The following is a 22289-nucleotide window of genomic DNA, read 5'->3' as shown; positions in this document are numbered from 1 at the left end:
GAGGAAGCGCAAGGGCATAGGCTACCGGGTTTACCCTGCGAAGCACTCGGAAGGGACCAACAAAGCGAGGCGCCAGCTTGGGAGTGGGCACTCGAAGGTTGAGATTGCGGGTGGACAGCCATACACGGTCTCCGGCCTGGTAGGAAGGAGCAGGCGCTCGTCTGCGATCAGCCTGGAGTCTCTGGCGCTGCGCAGAGACCTCAAGGGACTTCTGGATCTGTACCCAAGAAGCACGTAGGACGGAAAGGTGATCCTCCACAGCCGGAATATCCTGGGGAGAGAATACCTCCGGTAACACGGCAGGTTGGAACCCATAATTGGCCATGAAGGGAGACGTCCCAGAGGAAGAGTTCACCGCCGTGTTCCTGGCAAACTCAAGGCAGGAGGTCAACCCAATTGGCTTGGTGATCGGAGACATAGCAACGAAGGAATTGCTCCAAGGCCTGATTGGATCGTTCTGCGGCCCCATTGGACTGAGGGTGGTAGGCCGAGGAGAAGGAGAGATGAATCCCCAACTGGGAGCAAAAGGCGCGCCAGAACCTGGACACAAACTGACTCCCCCGATCCGACACAATCTCCTTGGGCAAACCGTGCAACCGGAAGACCTCCCTGGCAAAAATCGTGGCCAACTCCTGTGCAGAGGGTAACTTCTTGAGAGGAACACAGTGGCACATTTTGGAAAATCGATCCACAATCATGAGAATGACCGTATGGCCTCGGGATGCAGGGAGGTCCACAATGAAATCCATCCCCAGGTGTGACCATGGGCGCTCCCCGGTGGCTATGGGTTGCAGAAGGCCCAACGGAAGGTGCCGAGGGGACTTACTCTGGGCACAAACGGAGCATGCCGCTACATATGCGGCGATGTCGGAACGTAGGGAAGGCCACCAGAACAGACGTGAAACAGCCCAGGACAGCTGATTCTTTCCAGGATGCCCCGCGGTCTTGGAGTTATGGTAGGTTCGCAGCAACCGAGTGCGCAACTCCTCAGGCACAAAACATCTGCCGTTGGGTCTCTCAGAGGGAGCACCAGATTGAGCCGCCAAAATCTGCTCACCCAGGGGAGAGGTCAGGCTGGTGCGAATGGCGGCCAGGATCTGATTCGGAGGTATGACCGAAGTCGGAATCGACTCCTCCCTGGATAGGTCGGAGTACTGCCGTGATAAGGCATCCGCCCTGATGTTCTTGGAACCGGGTAGGTAGGAGACCACGTAATTAAAACGTGACAAGAACAGAGCCCATCTGGCCTGACGTGGTGTCAATCTCTTGGCCTCAGAAAGGTAGGTCAGATTCTTGTGGTCCGTCAGGATGAGGACCGGAACCACCGAACCCTCGAGCAAGTGCCTCCATTCTTTAAGGGCCTGCACGATGGCCAATAACTCCCTGTCACCAATCTGATAGTTGCACTCCGCGGAAGACAGTTTCCGGGAGTAAAACCCACAAGGAAGCAGAGGACCCTCTGGTGTTCTACGCTGAGACAGAAGGGCGCCTACTCCCGTCTCAGACGCGTCCACCTCGAGGACAAAGGGCAACCCAGGGTTGGGATGCGACAGAATCGGAGCCGACACAAAGGCGGACTTTAGAGCCTCAAAAGCTCGGATGGCCTCGAGCGGCCAGACCTGGAAATTACTGCCCTTCCTGGTCAGATCCGTGAGAGGCTTGGCTAGCATGGAAAAGTCCCTGATGAACTTCCGATAATAATTGGCGAAGCCCAAAAAGCGCTGAAGGGAGCGAAGACCACTGGGCTGGGGCCACTGTAAGACAGCCGAAACCTTCTCAGGATCCATGGAGAACCCCTCAGCGGAAATGATGTAACCTAAGAAGGTTACCTGGGATCGGTGAAATTCGCATTTCTCAAGCTTACCGAACAGCTCGTTCTCTCGTAACCGTTGCAACACTCGTCTGACATCCAGAATGTGGGTCTCCATGGATTCAGAATATACCAAGATGTCATCCAAATAGACCACCACACACTGCTGCAACAGGTCCCGGAAAACATCGTTAATGAATTCCTGAAAGACTGCGGGCACATTGCACAACCCAAAGGGCATAACCAAGGATTCATAATGACCGGTCCTGGTGTTAAATGCGGTCTTCCACTCATCGCCCGCCTTGATCCTTACGAGGTTATATGCCGCCCTTTAGGTCGAGTTTGGTAAAGACCGTGGCCCCTTTGAGGCGATCGAACAGCTCGGAAATCAAGGGTATCGGGTAAGCGTTCTTGATCGTAATGCGATTGAGACCCCTGTAATCGATGCAAGGCCTCAACTCACCGCCCTTCTTTTTCACAAAGAAAAATCCAGCCCCTGCCGGGGATGAGGATTTGAGAATGTGTCCGCGTGAAAGCGCCTCCTTCACGTACTCCTCCATGGCCTCATTCTCCGCTACCGACAGTGGATAGACCTTGCCACGAGGAGGAACGGCACCAGGTTGTAACTCGATGGCACAATCGTATGGGCGGTGCGGAGGTAGGGCAACCGCGCGCACCTTATCGAATACATCCCGGTACTCCTCGTATTCAGGAGGCAACAGAGAGTCCGAGGAAGTACACAGCAACTTGACAGGCCCATGGATGCAACTAGCCCCACACTGTGGTGACCACGAGAGGATCTCGGCCGATCTCCAATCGAAAGTCGGATTATGCTTCTGGAGCCAGGGGTACCCCAAGACCACCGAGTAGTGTGGAGACGAAATAACCTGGAAGCAGACCGACTCTCTGTGAACGGCACCAATGGCTATCCCCACTGGAAGGGTCTCATGAGTCACGTGTAGCGGCAGAAGGGGTCTGCCGTCTATCGCCTCAAGAGCCAGTGGAGAACCTCGGGCCTGCAGAGGAATGGAATTGGCGGCAGCGAACACACTATCAATGAACAAACCACCAGCACCAGAGTCCACCAACGCCTGGGTCGTCACTGAACCCCCGACCCAGGAGAGGACAACAGTGATCAGTGGTTTGTCAACACGGGAAACCGGGGACGAGGAGACTCCACCCAAGATCTGCCCCCGACAGGATCTCAGGTGCGAGCGTTTCCCGGACGGTTCGGACATGCCAACCGAAAATGCCCGCCGAGACCACAGTACATGCATCGGCCCTCGCGTCTCCGGAGTACCCTCTCCCCCTCGGACAGGCGAGCGAAGCCCAGCTGCATGGGTTCATCCCCAGCCAAGTCATCCCCAGGAGGCGTGGGAGGAGAGGGAGGCACGGGTGGGACAGCAAAGGTAGGCGCCAATCTGTTAGGAGGCCTCCGCAGACTCTCCTTAAAGGAAGGTCTCTCCCTGAGTCTGGTGTCAATCAAAATCAGGAAAGAAATAAGAGACTCGAGCTCCACTGGTAGGTCCTTAGCTGCAACCTCATCCTTCAAGGCATCCGAGAGACCATGAGAGAAAGCAGCGACCAGAGCCTCATTATTCCAGCCCACCTCTGCTGCCAGGGTACGAAACTCAATGGCGTATTCAGCTACGGATCATGAACCCTGTCTGATGGACATAAGGAGCTTCGCAGCAGAGGCAGCACGAGCCGGCACATCGAATACCCTCCGAAGAGAAGCAACAAAACCGGAAAACTCGGCAACCACCGGATTGTTGTTCTCCCATAAAGGGCTGGCCCAGGCCAAGGCCTTGTCCGAGAGCAGCGAAATTAAGAAGCCCACCTTTGATCTCTCAGTAGGAAAGGCATGTGGCAGCAGCTCGAAATAAATGCCCACCTGGTTAAGGAAACCTCGGCACTGAGTTGGCTCTCCCCCAAAGCGCTGTGGAAGGGGGGCAGAACCGGTCATACCCCGAAACACCGCAGGCGCAACAACAGGTGTCGGGGTAGACTCTGGCGCAACAACCGGAGCGGCAGTAGGAGCGGGCCCAGGAGCGACAACCGAACCATCGGCAACGGGAGCGAAATGAGCCGTGCGTTCAAGCAGGATTTGCAACGCCACGGCGAACTGACCCAACAGGTGATCCTGCTGATCAAGTCTGGCAACCAGCGTGGGTAGCGAGGATGGCCCTGTACCGTCAGAATTCATGGCTTGGTCCTAATGTCACGGAACCATGAACCAGACGTACAACAACAGATAAGTGAAAATAAGAAGGCTTTATTGAAAATCAAGCTGTAAAGCAAAAGTCCAAACGGATGGCAAAACCGAAGCAGAGTCTTTGCGAAGCCAGAGGTCAGGAGCCAGGAGGGTAGTCAGACGAAGCCAGGATCAGGAACCAGCAGGGTAGTCAGACGAAGCCAGGATCAGGAACCAGCAGGGTAGTCAGACGAAGCCAGGATCAGGAACCAGAAGCAGCAGCAGTCTTAGAAGCATGTGAACACAGGAGGACCAAGCAAGGAACTGAAGCCACAGACCTCCTATATATATGAGCTGGGCATCCAGCTCCTCCCAGTGGGAAGGAGGAGCCGCAGGGTGGGAGGCTACAAGAAACCCAGAAACCAAGATGGCCACCAGCACATGTCAAACGAAGGAGAACAGCAAGAAGGTAAGACCATGACACTTTGTCATAGGAGGGGGATTATTTATTAATCTTTTCTAGGTGGTCAATTTGGGATTGAATCTCTTTTGCCACGTCCTCTGTTTTTTAAGTTTACTGTACAATTTGAGAAGGATTCCTCGCATATACGCTTTGTAAGTAGACCAAAGAACAAATCTGTCAATGTCTGGGCTATCATTGAGTTCAACGAAGGCGTTGTGTTCTGCAGTCATTGTTTGGATGTTACCAGGGTTGGCAAAAAGCAAGGTATTGAGTCTCCAGATGTGTGATGGTCCTGATGTTCATTCTCCCAGAGTGATGGAAACAGGTGTGTGGTAAGACCACGCAATGGTTCTAATCAACAAATCTGTAATATCCTGGAGTGTCTGTTTGTTTGAGTAGGATAGTTGAGAGGAAGAAAAGTATCAGAAGTCTTTTTTTTCTGATCCATGATGGCATCTCCAGACGTCGAATAAGCCATTTGCTCAAAGAAAGGGGTTCAGAGCTGGGCGTTGATGGCGCATCGAAGACTTTGAGTCTACATTGGGTTCTCCTACAATATTGAAATTGCCTCCCACTATAGTTCTGCCATGTTTGACTTGGGATATTTTCTTGTAAATTAGTTTGTAGAAGCAGAGTTATTGTTTATTTGGGCCATACACATTGACTAAAGTGTACAGGATTTTATTAATATCACAATTTACAATTAAATAGTGTCCTTGAGGGTCTGCGATGGTTTGGTGTATGACGAATTGTAGTGAATCTCGGAACGCTATTAATACTCCATTTTTCTTTTTTGAGTTAGAAGCTAAGAGGATCTTGTGATAGTTTTTACGCTTGAACTGGAGGGGGGGGGGGTTTATTCAGAGCAAAATGTGTTTCCTGTACTAGAATGATATCCACCTTTTGGTTGTTAGCCTCTCTGAGTAGTACAGATCTCTTCTGAGGGGTATTTTGTCGCCTAGCCTTGATGGAAACAAGTTTGAAGGTCATGTCAGGAAAGGTGGTGTTCTGGAGATTTTAGGTGGTGGACTCGGTCAAAATATCCAGAAACAAGGTGCAGCTGGTACAGGGATGGGGTGGGAGGGTAATTAAAAATAAGGGTATGCTCTTGAGCTCAATGGGCGGTAACTACTGCACAAAACCACTAACGGGGGGGGGGGGGTAAGCAGACTTACCGTAATGTAGGTAGGTCTGTATCTAACACTTTGAGCAGGCGGAAACTATGAAAAATACTGCATGAATCCAGCGCTTGTTGGATCAGGGACAACTGAGGTTATCGGGTAGCTCACCTTTCCTGGGAGGCTCCTCTGGTTTCCATTTGATGGATTGGTTGTTCTCATGGGTCCAGGTTATCCTCTGGAATGACGTGCCAGCCTTTTAATAGTTGGAGGCCCATAGCGAGGGTCCTCACTTCATGGGTCTTGTTCTGGTCCGTGATATGTAGTTTGGTGGGGAATCCGCATTTGTAGGGTATTTTATGATTTTAGAGAGCCTTTGGTATTGTGGCGAGCTGTCTGCAATTTTTCCATAGTCGCTTTGGATAGGTCCGTGTAGAGATTTATGAAGGAGAAGGGATCTAGGAGTCTGGGCGCTCATTTTGCTGCGTGAATGACTTGCTCCTTGACAGTGAAAAAGTGTATGCGAGCGAAAAGATCTCCAGATCATGCTCAGACAGTTGAGGAACCAGAGTGCGCATAAGGGATTGCAGGAATTTGGTGAGGTCTGACTGGGAGACCGATTCTGATATATTCCATAATTTGATATTGTTCCTATGGGAACGATCTTCAAGATCAACTAATTAAACCTAAATTAGCGGGAGTTCTTCCTCATGATCTGTGACTGCATCCACCATTTTTTATTATGAGCAGTGTAAAGTTCACTAACTCTAGTTTCTGTGATGTTAAGACGTTGTTCCTGCTGCTGCACAGAGACCGAGCTGGATGAAACAGCTGCAGACAGATCGGTGCACAAGGTCTGTCTCAGGGAGAGGAGCATATTCTTTGTCTGTTCTGACAGGGGTTGGTTAGAGGCGGGGAATGATTCAAGCATGGTTGCTTGGGGGTGACTCACCATGTTCGCAGGAGCTGGACTAGTTTTCTGCAGCATGGAGGTATTCTTGTACAATGGAGAGTGAGGAAAGTCACGCTGAGCTGCCGCATGTGCAGCCGGAGCACCATCTTGGCTGTTAGCCCGAGGAAGAGAAGAAGACAGTGAGCTTTTTAGATGTGTATTCCTTCCTCCTTTTTGACATCGCTGTTGGGTCGTTGTGGATCAGTTTGGTGCAGTTGATGGGGGTCGCTGTCAGTCGGTTCGGCTGGATGCTTTGCAGAGCTGATGTATTAGGCAGCCATTCACTCATGCTGTCAAGCCACGCCCCCTCCTGGGTGGAGTTTTGTGTTCCTGCATTCTCCATGGTGCACATTCCTGGGCGGAGCTTCATGTTTCAGCAATCTCCATTGTGCACATTTCTTGGTGGAGCTTTATGTTCAGCCATCTCCATGGTGCACATTCCTGGGGTGGAGAATTGTAAACTTTTTCATCTGGACCTGGGGGAATAGTCTCTCCATCAGGAGTTGTTCTTGGTTGTATGTCTTTCTTGGGGAACTAATTGTACAGTGGGATCAGTATGCCATAATCTATGCTTTTTCTCCACTGAAGTTCGTAAAAATTGACTGACAGTGACTGTTTACTAAGTGATCGGCTGTGAATCCATTCACAGCCGATCACAAAATGTAAACAAAGAGCAGTAACTCAGTGTTACTAGCTCTTCTCCCCTCATACAGTTTCCAGTGTGAGGGGAGAAGAGCTAGAAATAGTGAGTTACTGCTCTGTACACCTGTAAAAAGTAAAATCACAGTAAAATCACAGCAATAACGGTCCCCACACAGTCCTCAGCCCCCCCCCCCCCAATGTCACCTGTCACCCAACAGTCACCTCATCAGTACCCAGAAATTGACACCCATAACGTTCACATGTGAGCGCAGCGATCGCGGGCAGAATCAACGCGATTCTGCCCGCGATCCGGAAATATTTGCAAATTGCGGGACGCCTATGCGTTGCCCGTTTTTTGCAATAGCACCCCAAACGCTGTGCGATGTTGCCGCCATTTCCACCTGCCGAATCGCGGTAACATCGCGCAAACATCGCATGACGCCCAAAAAAGGTACAAGAGCTTCTTTGGGGCGTCATGCGTTGTTTGCGTGATGTTACCTCGATTCGGCAGGCGGAAATCGCAGCAACATCGCACAGCGTTTGGGGTGCTATTGCAAATCACGGGCAACGCACAGCCATCCCGCAATTTGCAATGATTTCTGGATCAGGGGCGGAATCGCAGTGATTCTGCCCGCGATCGCTATGCTCACATGTGAATGTAGCCTAAAGTTCACCGGTCACCAGAGACTGCCATCAGTACCGCCGTGCACCATCGCCCGTCACCTGTCACCCATCAGTGACCATCGCCCATCACCTGTCACCCCATCAGTCATCGTCACCTGTCACCCCATCAGTCATCGTCACCTGTCACCCCATCAGTCATCGTCATCTGTCACCCTATCAATCATCGTCACTTGTCACCCCATCAGTGATCGTCACCTGTCACCCCATCAATCATCGTCACTTGTCACCCCATCAGTGATTGTCATCTGTCACCCCATCAATCATCGTCACTTGTCACCTCATCAATCATCGTCACCTGTCACCTCATCAATCATCATCACCTGTCACCTCAATTATCATCACCTGTCACCCCATCAGTCATCGTCACCTGTCACCCCATCAGTCATCGTCACCTGTCACCCCATCAGTCATTGTCACCTGTCACCCCATCAGTCATCGTCACCTGTTTGCCATATACATGCAATCACTTACTGACCGCCTAACGACTATATGCGTCGGCCATTAAAAGCTAAATACTGGGGTTATGGCAGCAGATAGCCCCCATAACCCCGGTATTTCTTTAAACGGCGGGCGGTCGGCTTTCAGATAAGGGTGGTGCCAGTGGCGGATTCGCCGCGGAATTACCCTTACGGTGCAGGGGAAGAGGTGCCCCCCCTCCTGCCGCGTCCCAGACGTTTTCCCAGCTTACCGGACCCGCCGGCAGTGGGGAAAACTATCCGGTCCCGGATCCTCAGAGACAGGAAGTCGAGTGAGGGCAAGATGGCCCTCACTCGACTCTATGGTCTTGGAGGACCGGAGCTACGTCAAAAGACGTTGCCTAGCAACCGGTTTAAAGGGCCGCTTTTTTTTTTTCCTCTTTCAACAATTTTTTTTTTTTTCTTTTTTAGTGTAGTTGTGAGGTGTGAGGTCTTTTTGACCCCAGATCTCACAATAAAGAGGACCTGTCATGCCTATTTCTATTACAAGGGATGTTTACATTCCTTGTAATAGGAATAAAAATGATCAAAACATTTTTTTTTTAAACTGTGTAAAAATAAAAAAATAATAAATAAAATAAATAGGAAAAAAAAATTAAAGCGCCCTGTCCCCGTTAGCTCGCGCGCAGAAGCAAACGCATACGCAAGTCCCGCCCACATATGTAAACGGTGTTCAAACCATACATGTGAGGTATCGCCGCGATCGTTAGAGCGAGAGCAATAGACCACCTCTGTAACTCTAAGATAGTAACCTGCAGAAATTTTTAAAATGTTGCCTATGGGGATTTTTAAGTACTAATGTTTGGCGCCATTCCGTGAGCGTGCGCAATTTTGAAGCATGACATGTTGGGTATCTAATGCCTCGGCGTAACATTATCTTTCACATTATGGAAAAAAATTGGGCTACATTTACTGTTTTCTTATTTTTTAGTTAAAAAAAGTGAATTTTTTTCAAAAAAATCGCATTTGGAAGACTGCTGCGCAAATATGGTGTGATAAAAAATATTGCAACGATCTCCATTTTATTCTCTAGGGTCTCTGCTAAAAAAAAAAAATATATATAATGTTTGGGGGTTCCAAGTAGTTTTCTAGCAAAAAAAATGATTTTAGCTTGTAAACACCAAGTGTCAAAAATAGGCCCAGTCTTAAAGTGGATAAATGGACAACTTTGTGTAAAGCGCTACTTGGATGTTAGGCCTATGTATGTGGCCAGGCTGTGAAAAAGTGTTACACATGTGGTATCGCCATACTCAGGAGGAATAGCAGAATGTATTTTGGGGTGCAATTTTTGCTATGTACATCCTATGTGTTAGAAATATTGCATAAATGGACAGCTTTGTGTAAAAAAAATGTGTTTTCATTTTCTTTCCACATTTTCCAAAAACTTGTGCAAAAAAAATGACATGTTCAAAAGACTCATTATGCCTCAAAAATTATACATTGGGCTGTTTGCTTTCCAAAATGGGGTCATTTTATGGGGGTTTCCATTGTCCTGGTGCTCCAGGGCCTTCAAAAGTGCGATAGGTTGTCAGGAAATTATATGTGTAATTTATGCTCCTAGAATGCCGGACGGTGCTACTTGGATGTTAGGCCTCTGTATGTGGCCAGGCTGTGAAAAAGTCTCACACATGTGGTATCGCCATACTCAGGAGGAGTAGTAGAATGTGTTTTGGGGTGTAGTTGCAAGTATACATGTGCTGTGTGAGAGAAATAACCTGTTAATACGGCAATTTGTAAAAAAAAAAAAAAATCTTCATTTTGCAAAGCATTGTGGGAAAAAATTACAACTTCAAAAAACTCACCATGCCCCTTATTAAATACCTTGGAATGTCTACTTTCCAAAAAGGGGTCATTTGGGGGGTATTTGTACTTTCCTGACTTTTTAGTGTCTCAAGAAATGAGATAGGCCTTCAGTACATCAGGTGTGATCAAGTGTGTTCAATTTTCAATGATTCGCACCATAGCTTGTGGACTCTATAACTTTCACAAAGACCAAATAATATACACTTATTTGGGTTTTTTTTACCAAAGATAAGTAGCAGTATAAATTTTGGCCAAAATTTGTGAAGAAAAATGACTAAATTGCAAAATTTTATGACAGAAACAAAGAAAAATGTGTTTCTTCACAATATTTTCAGTCTTTTTTTATTTATAGCACAAAAAATAAAAAACCCAGTATTGATCAAATACCATCAAAAGAAAGCTCTATTTGTGTGAAAAAAAGGACACAAATTTTTTATGGGTACAGTGTTGCATGACTGAGTAATTGTCATTCAAAGTGTGAGAGCGCTGAAAGCTGAAAATCAGTCTGGGCAGGAAGGGGGTGAAAGTGCACTGTAGGCAAGTGGTTAATGAGCGTTAGAGACATGTCAGGCGACAATGCATTCTTCCATGATGCCGGAATAAAGATGAAGTCAGCCAACAGGTCACACAATTTCCATATCCCATCACTTCCTTACAAATCAAAATGGAGATTTCACAACTTTATTCCTTCTGAAATGGGAAGAGATTTGGGCCAGACAGAAAGAGATCATATCCTATTCTTTGCTCACAAATCCTCCTTTTCCAGCAGTCTCCAGGAGTCCAGATATAACCTTTGACCAGATGGTATACAGTCCCCACTATTGCACAGCATTTTTCCCACAACCTTTCCTACCTGTTGGAGGTGCAATAATGCCAGGGCAACTCTTTTGTTTGATCTCTTCCTATTAAAAATTCAAAATACTTACAACATCTTACAAAGCCCTCCACAACTCTTCCCCCAGCTACATCACCAACCTTGTCTCAAAATATCAACCAAACCATTCTCTTCACTCCTCACAATACCTCCTACTCTCCTCACCTCCATGACTTCTCCAGAGCCTTTCCCATCCTTTGGAACTCTCTACCTCAATCTCTGACTATCTTCTACTCTGTATTTAGGTGATCTCTGAAAACCCTTTATCTTTAACACATTTACATTCTTCATTTCTGTTAGGGTTTTTATTTGTAAAATTGTATTTCTTCCTAATTCTAGGCCAAATATATATTCTGCTACATTTCTTTGGTAAAAAGAACCCAAATTGGTGCATAGTGATGACTTTGTGTTCGAGTCTAACCTAAATTCGACTGGAACAATGCCCGTTCGCCCATTCCCCGAATGGCGAACAAATGGGCTTCTTTGCGGGAACTTCAAGTTCCCGCATCCATAATTAATTTAAAAGGTTTTAATTAATATCCATAATTAATATTAATCACCCACTGGCCAAGGGATTAGAGCCCACAGCCTCTCTCTTGCAAGCCAGGTATTCTACCACCTACGCCACCATAAAGCCTGTTGATTAACACACAATACACTTGCCCTACACACAATTCCACATTCCTTCAGGGATAGTGTAGTGAGTTACACAGTTTATCAGATAGTGCCATCCAGTTCTGGGCACCGGTCCTCAGGAAGGATGTGCTGGAACTGGAGAGAGTCCAGAAAAGGGCAACAAATATAATTAGGGGAATGGAGGACATCAGCTATGAGGAAAGACTACAAGTATTGAACTTATTTTCTCTGGAGAAGAGGCGCTTGAGAGGGGATATGATAACAATGCACAAATATCGTACTGGTGACCCGAGCATAGGGAACAAACTTTTCAGATAAAGGGAATACAATAAGATACGGGGTCACTCACTAAAACTAGAAAAAAAAACAGTTTAACCTTAAACTACATAAGGGAATCTTTACTGTCAGAGCAGTAAGGATGTGGAATTCTCTTCCACAAGCAGTGGTATCAGCAGGGAGCATCGATAGTTTAAAAAAAACTATTAGATGGGCACCTTAAGAAGAACAACATACAGGGGTATACAATGTACGGTTAGCAGCAAACACACACACACAGATTTAACTGGATGGACTGATGTCTTTTTTTCTACCTCACTAACTATGTAACAATGGGGCTCCTGTTTGGCTGTCATATTACAATAGGCCCAGCGGGAAGCAGTTAATAATAAATGTTAAAAAGGAAGCAAGTTTTTTTAACCCTTTTTTACAGAATTATGACTTCTGTTTTTTTTCTGCACAGATGGATTGATGAACCATTTTTTGGTCATGCTTGTCTTGTTACAACAATACAACAAAGTTACATGAGAAGCAAGCCATATGGATGTTATAAGTGACTGAAAGTCTTTATTGCAGTTCACCGGAAGATTCACACAGGACACAAGACCTATCCGTGTTCTAAATGTCATGAATGTTTTGAATGCTCTTCAACATTGATCCAACCTCAGAGGACAACAAACGAGAAGTAATTTTAGTGCTCTGGAAGTGACAATGTCTTTACTGTAAAGTCCAACCCATGTATATATGAGAAGTCTTTTCAGAAGATATTTCTTGTTTGGAATGTGATAAAGGTTTTACAATGGAGGGAAAAGGTATAACACACCAGAAGGTTCACACTGGAGAGAAGCCATATCCCTGTTCTGAATGTGACCAAGCTTTTAGGCGGAAGTCAAATCTTGTCAGACACCAGAGGATTCACACTGGAGAGAAATCATATCAATGTTCTGAATGTGGCAAAGCTTTTATACAGAAGTCAGATCTTATCAGACACCAGATGATTCACACTGGAGAGAAATCATATCAGTGTTCTGAATGTGACAAAGCTTTTACACAGAAGTCAAATTTTATCACACACCAGAGGATTCACACTGGAGAGAAGCCATATCAGTGTTCTGAATGTGGTAAAGCTTTTACACAGAAGTCAGATCTTATCAGACACCAGAGGGTTCACACTGGAGAGAAGTTATATCAGTGTTCTGAATGTGGCAAAGCTTTTACACTGAAGTCACATTTTATCAGACACCAGATGATTCACACTGGGGAGAAGTCATATCAGTGTTCTGAATGTGGCAAAGCTTTTACACGGAAGTCACATCTTATCAGACACCAGGGGATTCACACTGGAGAGAAGCCATATCAGTGTTCTGAATGTGGCAAAGCTTTTATAACTAAGAAAGAGCTTATCATACACCAGAGGGTTCACACTGGAGAAAAGCCATATCAGTGTTCTGAATGTGGCAAAGCTTTTACAGTGAAGTCAGATCTTATCACACACCAGAGGGTTCACACTGACAGGAAACCATTTTAATGCTTTGAGTGTGACAAAGATTATACAGTAAATGCTGTGCTAATGTATCACCAGAGGATTCATAAGCTTCAGCTGCAGAGAGAAAACTCTGGAAGAAGGAGGAATAATAAAGGATTTGCGGGTGTCCCATTCGTTTCACAGCCCCAATGTCATCCCACAAGCTAGGGAAGACGTGAAAAGATAAAATGTGACTTTAGAAAAAAAAAAAAAATCTGTGAGCAAACTGGAATGTAATGATTGGATGCACTAACTGTAGTGCTTATGTCCATCAGACTTAAACCTAGAAGGCCTGTAAATATGATAACTTTTTTATTTTTATTTTTTCAGATAAGTATCAGTGACTGAACTGTTTTCCTCATGATTCTCATCTTTTTATTTGTTTATGGAGCTTTGACTGAACATGTAATGCATTTTCATCATTCACTAACTGAGCTGTGTTCCCAAGTGTTTTCTTCCTTGTCTGAGCGAATACATGACCATCACTGCCTCAGTACCAGAGACTAGGATGGGATCCAATGGCATCTTGCCAAGCCTCAGTGGGAGAGTCCATTCCAGGTTCTTCTGACTGTTGATACACCATATGCCAGGCTTTGGGGCTCCAGCTATGCTCACCTTATCCAAAATTCCTCTCCCATGATCAATGCCTCCTTTCCATGTTTCATCTCCTCTCATGGATGACAGCTTTGCAGGCAGGTCTGTGGTTGGGACACCAGCCAGGGAGAAGTCTCTGTTCAGTAAGAAAGTAACTTTCTAAGCTGCTGTAGGCCTTCAACACTGACTTTCTGCTGTTTATGGGATGCATTTAACAGTACCATTTAATTTCAGCTGGCTACTTTGTGTTACATTTGGTTCTACTGAATGTCTCAGGGATTCCATCTGGTGAAGAAAGAATGTCCTTGATATCTTCTTCCTCTGTCCAGCTATTATTCATCTCCATAGACTATTCACACAGCACAGCGGCAAGAGCTCTGAGCTTACCAAGTGTGAAGTGTGTGGTCACATTCTTACCACTTTTGAGGACTGACATTCCTCCAGTTGGGGTTCAACTGTGACCTTTTTTGCTGCCTGACCCCTTTTTTGCATTTTTTGCACACGTTTAAAAATCATTTTAGACTTGAAAATGATGTAAAACCCCCAAACATTATATATTTTCTGAAAGCTCCCTAGAGAATAAAATAGTGGTAGTTCAAATTTATGTCACCCGATATTACCTTAAAGGTATAGGAAACACAAAATTTAACCTAACGTGAACATTAGGGTGAACATATGCAATAAATTACCCACATGTTTGGTAAAATATAAAAGATGTTGCGCTGAGTAAATGGATACCAAATTTGCCAAACCTTAAAGCGGAGTTCCACCCTGGATTTTTTTTTTTTTTTTTTAATACCCCCGGGACAGTCAGGGCTAGTGCATTCCACAATGGCTAGCCTCTGATCTGTCCCGGGTTGCACTTACCTGCAAGACGAAATACTTACCTTGCAAACGTCTTGTCCAGCGCTGCCATCTCAGATGTGGGCAGCTTGAAGCCAGCGCGTCCTCTTCGGCGTCTTCTTCCGCCTTCTGTGGTCCCACGATGCTCTGCGCCGGCCCCGACGTCACTTCCGGGTCGCGCGCGTCACCCCTCCACAGCTTCTGGGCATGCCCAGAAGCTGTTTAGAAGGGGATGACGCGCGCGACCCGGAACTGACGTCGGGGCCGGTGCAGGCGCAATGATTCCTGGGAGCTATGACGTCCAGCTCCCAGGAATCATTGCAGAGCCAGGAAGTGACGACGGGCCGCGGCCGAGGAAGGAGGAAGAAGGAAGTAAGGTAAGTATATTTTCTTCGCTACGAGGTAAGTAAAAAAAAAAAAATATGCGATTATCCATTTCTTTTTCAGGTGACCCGGAGCGAGAAGATGGAGGTAAGTATAAAAATAGGGTGGAACTCCACTTTAAATTTGTGTGTGCCTGTGAAATGGCAACAAACTTCAGTCCCCTATATTTTCTATAGGCAATGCTTAAAAAGCCCCCTACATGTATCAGTTTAGTGTTATGGAGGAGGTCTGGTGCTAGAATTAATGCTTTCACTCCCGTGTGCATGGCAACCTGTGTATTGCAATCAACATTTTCATGCGTAGGTGCCCCGACGCATCCGCTTACGTTTCTACGAGCATATAGGAAGAGGGCCTCAAAATTTCTTCGGGGGGAAATTTTATGTGCTTGGGTGTAACCAATTTTTTTGCAAAAAAATAAAAATATTTGTAATTTTTGTTTTACTTCCCTTTCATCACATAGGGGACAATGTGATGTATTTTAGGTGACAGTTTTTTTAACCACTTCTTGACTGGAAGGTTTTTCCCCTAATGACCAGGCCATATTTTTCAATTCAACACAGCGTTAAATTTAACTGACAATTGCGCACCCAGCCGTTGCTGTACCGAAATAAAATTGATGTCCCTTTTTTTCCCCACAAACAGCGCTTTCTTTTGGTGGTATTTGATCACCTGTGTGATTTTTATTTTTTGCGCTATAAACAAAAAAAGAGCGACAATTCTGAAAAACAGAAAACAAATTTTTCACTTTCTGCTATTTAACATTCTCAAAAAAAATTTAAATATCAAATTTTTTTAACATTTTAGGCCAATTTGTTTTCTGCTACATAATTTTAGTAAAAAGAAAAAAATCACAATAAGCGGATTTTGATTGGTTTGCGCAAAAGTCATTGCGTTTACTAACTGCGGGAAAGATTTAAGCCATTTTTATTGTTTTTTTTTTTTTTTACTAGTAATGGCGGCGATTTTTAGCTGGACTGCGACATTGCGGTGGACAGATCGGACTGCCATTTTTGACAATTTTGGGGGGACCAGTGACATTACTACAGAAATCACTGCTAAAAATATGCACTGTCACTGTAATAATGACACTGGCAGGGAAGGAGTTAACATTGTGGGTGATCAAGGGGTTAAATGTGAGCCTAGGGGTGTGATTCTAACTGTGGGGGGGGGGCGTGGTTTGTGAAATAATCTTAGAGACCTGTGATCCTATATAGAAGGATTACAGGGGCTCTGTGATCATTCCAGGGAGAAGAATGGTCAGCTGTGTTTACAACATCTGACCGTCCTCTCTCAGCGGGGATCGGAGCCGCCTGACCCGTGCATTGGCTACCCCGTTGCTGAGTGGGGCAGGAACGTGCCGGCGGCAGTGTGTGCGCTCGCCCCCCTAACTGCAGGTGCGCAACCGATGTAGGTCTACGTTGGTTTGTGCAGGAGAGCCACACTGCCACAGTAAAAAGGTGGCGGGTGGTCGGCAACAGGTTAATGAGTCCTGCAGGGTCTAAAAGATCAGTCATTAGCAAACAAGTTTTTGTTTTTCCGAGTCTCCCCTTGTAACATTTTTATTACTTGTTGATCCTCCCAGTTGATCTATTTTATTCTACTTCCTATTGAAGGTTTAGCAATTTGGCAAAAAATGGCAGTTGGAGGGGTTGCTTACTGTCAGTTTTAATTCATATGGAGGGTTTAACCCTTAGAAAAAACCCCTGTTGCTGTAACTGCTTTAGAAGCGTTAGCTGAAGTTGGGCTTTTTCTGTTGTGTGTCTTACTTACACATAGTTACATAGTTAGTCAGGTTGAAAAAAGACACAAGTCCATCTGGCTCAACCATTTAAAAAAAAAAAACAGTAAAGAAAACCCAATCATACAATCCCATATACACAATCCTATACCCACAGATGATCCAGAGGAAGGCGAAAAACCCCAGCAAAGCATGATCCAATTTACTACAGCAGGGGAAACAATTCCTTCCTGATCCCCATAGAGGCAATCGGATATTCCCTGGATTAACTTTACCTATAAATCCTAGTAGCCATTTATATTATGAACATCCAGGAAAGAATCCAGGACTTTTATAAAGCAATCTAGTGAGCTGGCCAGAACCACCTCTGGAGGGAGTCTATTCCACATTTTCACAGCTCTTACGGTGAAGAAACCTTTCTGTATTTGGAGATGAAATCTATTTTCCTCTAGACGTAAAGAGTGCCCCCTTGTCCTCTGTGTTCACCTTAAAGTGAACAATTCAACGCCAAGTTCGCTATATGGACCCCTTATGTATTTATACAAGGAGATCATATCCCCCCTTATGTATTATACATGGTGATCATATCCCCCCTTATGAATTTATACATGGTGATCATATCCCCCCTTAATCTCCTCTTCTCAAGAGAGAATCAATTCAGTTCCTTTAATCTCTCCTCAATGCCTCTTATCAGTTTGGTTGCCCTTCTCTGCACTCTCTCCAGTTCCCTGATATCCTTTTTAAGAACTGGAGCCCAAAACTAAACTGCATATTACAGATGAGGTCTTACTAATGATTTGTAGAGGGGGAAAATTCTCTCTCTCTCTCTGGAGTCCATGCCTCTGTTATACAAGAAAGGACTTTGCTTGCTTTGGAAACAACAGCTTGGCATTGCATGCTATTATTTAGCTTAGGATCTATCAGAACACCCAGATCCTTCTCCGCCATGGATTCTCCCAGATCCTTCTCTGCTATGGATTCTCCTAGATCCTTCTCCGCTATGGATTTCCCCAGATCCTTCTCCACTATGGATTTCCCCAGATCCTTCTCCACTATGGATTTCCCCAGATCCTTCTCAGCTATGAATTCCCCCAGATTCTTCTCAGCTATGAATTCCCCCAGATCCTTCTCCGCTATGAATTCCCCCAGATCCTTCTCCGCTATGAATTCCCCCAGATCCTTCTCCGCTATGGATTCCCCCAGATCCTTCTCCGCTATGAATTCCCCCAGATCCTTCTCCGCTATGGATTCCCCCAGATCCTTCTCCGCTATGGATTCCCCCAGATCCTTCTCAGCTATGAATTCCCCCAGATCCTTCTCCGCTATGAATTCCCCCAGATCCTTCTCCGCTATGGATTCCCCCAGATCCTTCTCCGCTATGGATTCCCCCAGATCCTTCTCTGCTATGGATTCCCCCAGATCCTTCTCTGCTATGGATTTCCCCAGATCCTTCTCCCCCTAGTATGTATGATTCATGCATATTCTTACCCCCAAGTGCATAACTTTACATTTATCAACATTAAACCTCATTTACCCCATAGTTGCCCAATGAAACAGTGCATTGAGGTCAGCTTGTAAGTTGGAGACATCCTGTAGGGAAGTTATTCCACTGCAAAGCTTTGAGTCATCTGCAAAGACTGAAATGCTACTTTTAATCCCAGACCCAATATCATTTATAAAGGTATTAAAAAGTAAGGGTCCCAACACTGAACCTTGGGGTACACCACTGAGAACCTTACACCATTCAGAGTAAGAATCATTGACCACTACTCTCCAAATTCTATCTTTTAGCCAATTTTTTATCCAATTACAAACTGATCTTTCCAAGCCTGTAGACTTTACCTTACACATTTGCTTATAATCTATCTAAGACTTCCCTGTACAGGGTGACAACGCTGCTGTGTAATGTTACTGCAGAATGATGGGGGTTGTCACCCTGTTACAGAAGGTGGGAAAATAACAGATCTACAGACAGGATAACAGGTGATAAAACGATTTTGCAGAGGGAACTCTGGGAATGATAATGACAGATTGCATTACACATTAAGCTAGCAGACTTCTTGCTGTTGGTCTTATGTATGAATTGTGTTCTGATATTTACTGTCCTGCTGTAAAAGGTGTAAATGATTGCCCTCATCTTTCCTGTAGTAGCCGGGACTACAAACTCATATTAGGAATATTAGGATGGGTACCTACCCAAGGGGGTCACCTTTTTGGTTTTAGGAGAAACATTTTGCATGGATTCTTAAATTCCATTAATGACACCGACAAGGGAAGTCTCACTTACCTCGCTAACAATAGGAGAGCCAATCACAGGCCAGTAACATTTCATGGTTCTCAATGTAATTGCAGAATGTTTAATCCCCATTGGTTCAATGGATTTCTAGTCCTTCCAGATAAAATAAACTTCTTGTGTGGAAGGAGCACCCTAAAATGTCTTCCCTTCAATTCCACCATAGCTGTACTTTAGGTTATGTTGCCCCTCCCATATCTGTAAGGGAAAGCCTCAATTTCTCCCAATACTCCCCTGGCCTTCCAGTGAGAAGAAACATTTTCTCTGGAGTGGAAATGTTTTATGCAGTGATCCCTTCATAGACGGGATGGGGAATCTAAGTAATCTAAGATAATTAGGATGAACCCGTGTACTGGAGTCATGGATCAGATAACCAATGAGACCATTGATGTTATAGCAGAGCTGACAGCAGAAGTGTCTCCATCACCTAAGGTGGTGTCACAGAACTGCATGGCTGCTGACTATCTCTGGGAAGCTCAAGGTGGAGTCTACAATCTGGTGTCACATAGAGAGTGTTGTACATTTATTTTATATCATGAGGATCTCAGAAGGAGATATCTACACAAGGTAAAGGAGTTCCAACAGACACCTGGGTGGGAGGAAGTGGGATCCATTGTCTTGGATGGGTTTAGTTGGAACTTGGTTGAGTAATATGGTGGGTTTCCTTCCTAAGCCATTAGTTGTTACTATAGTTGTGATAATAATTTTCTACATTGGTGTGGTTCTCTCTTTTACTGCCAGAGTTGATTGTACATTTTTTATGCACATGGTTAAATTCACATTTTTAGGCCAGATGATTATTTAAAACTCACAAACATTTTTTTTTTTCTCAAAGCAGAGACTCTGGAGAATAAAATGTTGGTAGTTTTAATTTTTTATTTCGGAGGATATTGGCACAATTTTTTTTATCAAATGCACATTTTCTGTAAAAAAAAGAAGCACTGCAGATAATTTTAGGGCACACAAACACAATTTATTACCCAATTTATTTGGTGAAATATAAAATATGAGGTTTGTGTCTTGTATATAGATACCAAACATGTCAAACTCTAAAAATTGGATGGACTTGTGAAATGGTGACAAACTTCAATACCAAAAATGTCCCATAGGTGACGCTCTAAAATCCTTTACAGGTCATCAGTATAAATAGTTATCCATGAATGATGTCCCTAGAGTTATTCCTCTCACTCTGGTGTGTGCAGCGATATGTAAGATGTGTCGTGTGATTGTTGTTTTCCTACATAACCGCACCCAGCACTGGCGTTTACTATATGTACACGGGGGGGGGGGGGTACATTTTTTTTTTGTGTGTTTTTATTATTTACAGTGTGATACTTTAAGTTTGTTTTAACTTTTCCCTCAACTTTATTTCTATCACATAGGGGGTTGATAGCCCTTCATGTGATAGCATATTGCTGGTCACAGGTCCTCTTTAAAGAGACGTTAGACCCCAAATGTCACCTCTGTACCCCAAAAAAGATGGTCAAGCACAGATTGGAGTGAAAGGGTTACACTAATGTACATCTGCCAGATCTGTATCTGAGGAGACCATAAAAGCAGCATTAGAAAGAAATGTGAGCATGGCTTCAGTCAGGCGATGGTCCTGGTGGTCATGGTCTTGTTCTCCTTCAGGTCCTCTAACCTTGTAGATGGTGACATGGACTTGTTGTGTGGGAATGATTAGGAGGGGCTTGGGGTTATCTTCTACCCAATGAGCTTGTTATGGATAAAAGATGAAAGTGTCTTCTGGGAATTTACAGGGATTTGGATGTTTAGAGGGTTACATAAGTGGGCAGGGCTGGTATTAATGAGGGGTGTGTCATATGGTAATCAGTTTCATTGCATAGATGATAAAAATGGTATAAATAGATCCTTTAAATGTAAACAATCTATCTCTGTTCTTCTGTTGGTAAAGTGTCACATATATATGATTAATAAAGTTGGATGATATTTCACCTCACAATACTGTGGTCTGGGTTCTTCTACAACACATCCACCCAAAAATGTAATATTCCAGTTATAGGAGTCTGGTGGAATGGGTGACAAGCTGATTGTATCTCTTAGGTCCCTTGTACATGGGGGGTCCAGTCCCTGTGTGTGCAATGCTGGCGGTATAATACACCTGGTAGGCACAGGCACAGCGTCCACCCCCGCTGCCTGCAGCCTGTCAAAGTCTACACTACAGCTGGACTGGGCTAAATGCTGCACCACGTTTACCTCCTGTTTAGGGCACTCTGCGTTCAGGGAGAAATGCCCGTCATCCTGATCAGACAAAGCATAAAGCAGATGTAGGCAGGTGCAGTCTTCTTCTTCCACTGTAGGTGGCGCCCAACTAGAGTGGGATCACAGCCTGGAGAGGAAGTCAGGGGAAACGTGGTCTCTCTGTGGCTTCCTGGACTCAGTGTGTAATAAAGGGTCCACTTGAATCCTGGAGCCATTTATTAACTGTTTTTTATTTTTTTGTTTACATGTTTTAAAAATCATTTTATGGCCTGAAGATTACTTAAAACCCCCAATATATTATATATATATCTATTGACAGCAGACACCCTAGAGAATAAAATGTTGGAGGTTCTAATTTATTTATGTTACATGATATTAGAGCAATGCTTTATAAAAGGCAAAATTTTAGTAAAAAAATACATTAAAGTTATTTCTTGGCACATAAATGCAATTTAACCTCTTTAGCTTCAGAAGGTCCCCCCCCCCCTTCATAAAATATCCAATAAAATCTATTTTTTTCATTAATTTAGGACAAAATGTATTTTTTTGTATCAAAGACATGTAGCAGAATACAATACAGTCTACAAACTATGGGATATATACTGGAATTTACACAGCTTTTACATTCTGACTGCCTATCACATTTCTTGAAGTACTAAAATGCCACGGCAGTACATAAACCCCCAAAATGACCCCTTTTTGGAATGTAGACGCCCCAGAGATATTTGCTGAGAGGCATGGTGAGTGCATGGAAGATTTTA

The 22289-nt window shown here is 44.8% G+C and overlaps 2 protein-coding genes across 2 annotated transcripts in view; one reads left to right on the top strand and one right to left on the bottom strand.

Annotated features, from left to right (window-relative positions):
* The window catches only part of LOC309548372 (uncharacterized protein), a gene marked incomplete at both ends in the record, with an annotated part of 1605927 nt that overhangs the window by 1166787 nt on the left and 416851 nt on the right, over positions 1-22289 (bottom strand).
* The window catches only part of LOC309547866 (uncharacterized protein), a gene marked incomplete at both ends in the record, with an annotated part of 101907 nt that continues 92345 nt past the window's right edge, over positions 12728-22289 (top strand). Inside the window, one exon of the mRNA XM_082247868.1 lies at positions 12728-13390. Within this exon, the coding sequence (XP_082103994.1) occupies positions 12728-13390 (663 nt within the window). The remainder of the gene's footprint in view (positions 13391-22289) is intronic.

Source organism: Pelophylax lessonae (assembly GCF_965119305.1).
Source record: "Pelophylax lessonae genome assembly, chromosome: 2".
Lineage (NCBI taxonomy): Eukaryota > Metazoa > Chordata > Amphibia > Anura > Ranidae > Pelophylax > Pelophylax lessonae.
Note: the sequence above shows the minus strand (reverse complement) of the source record. Positions and strands in the feature narration are given on the sequence as shown.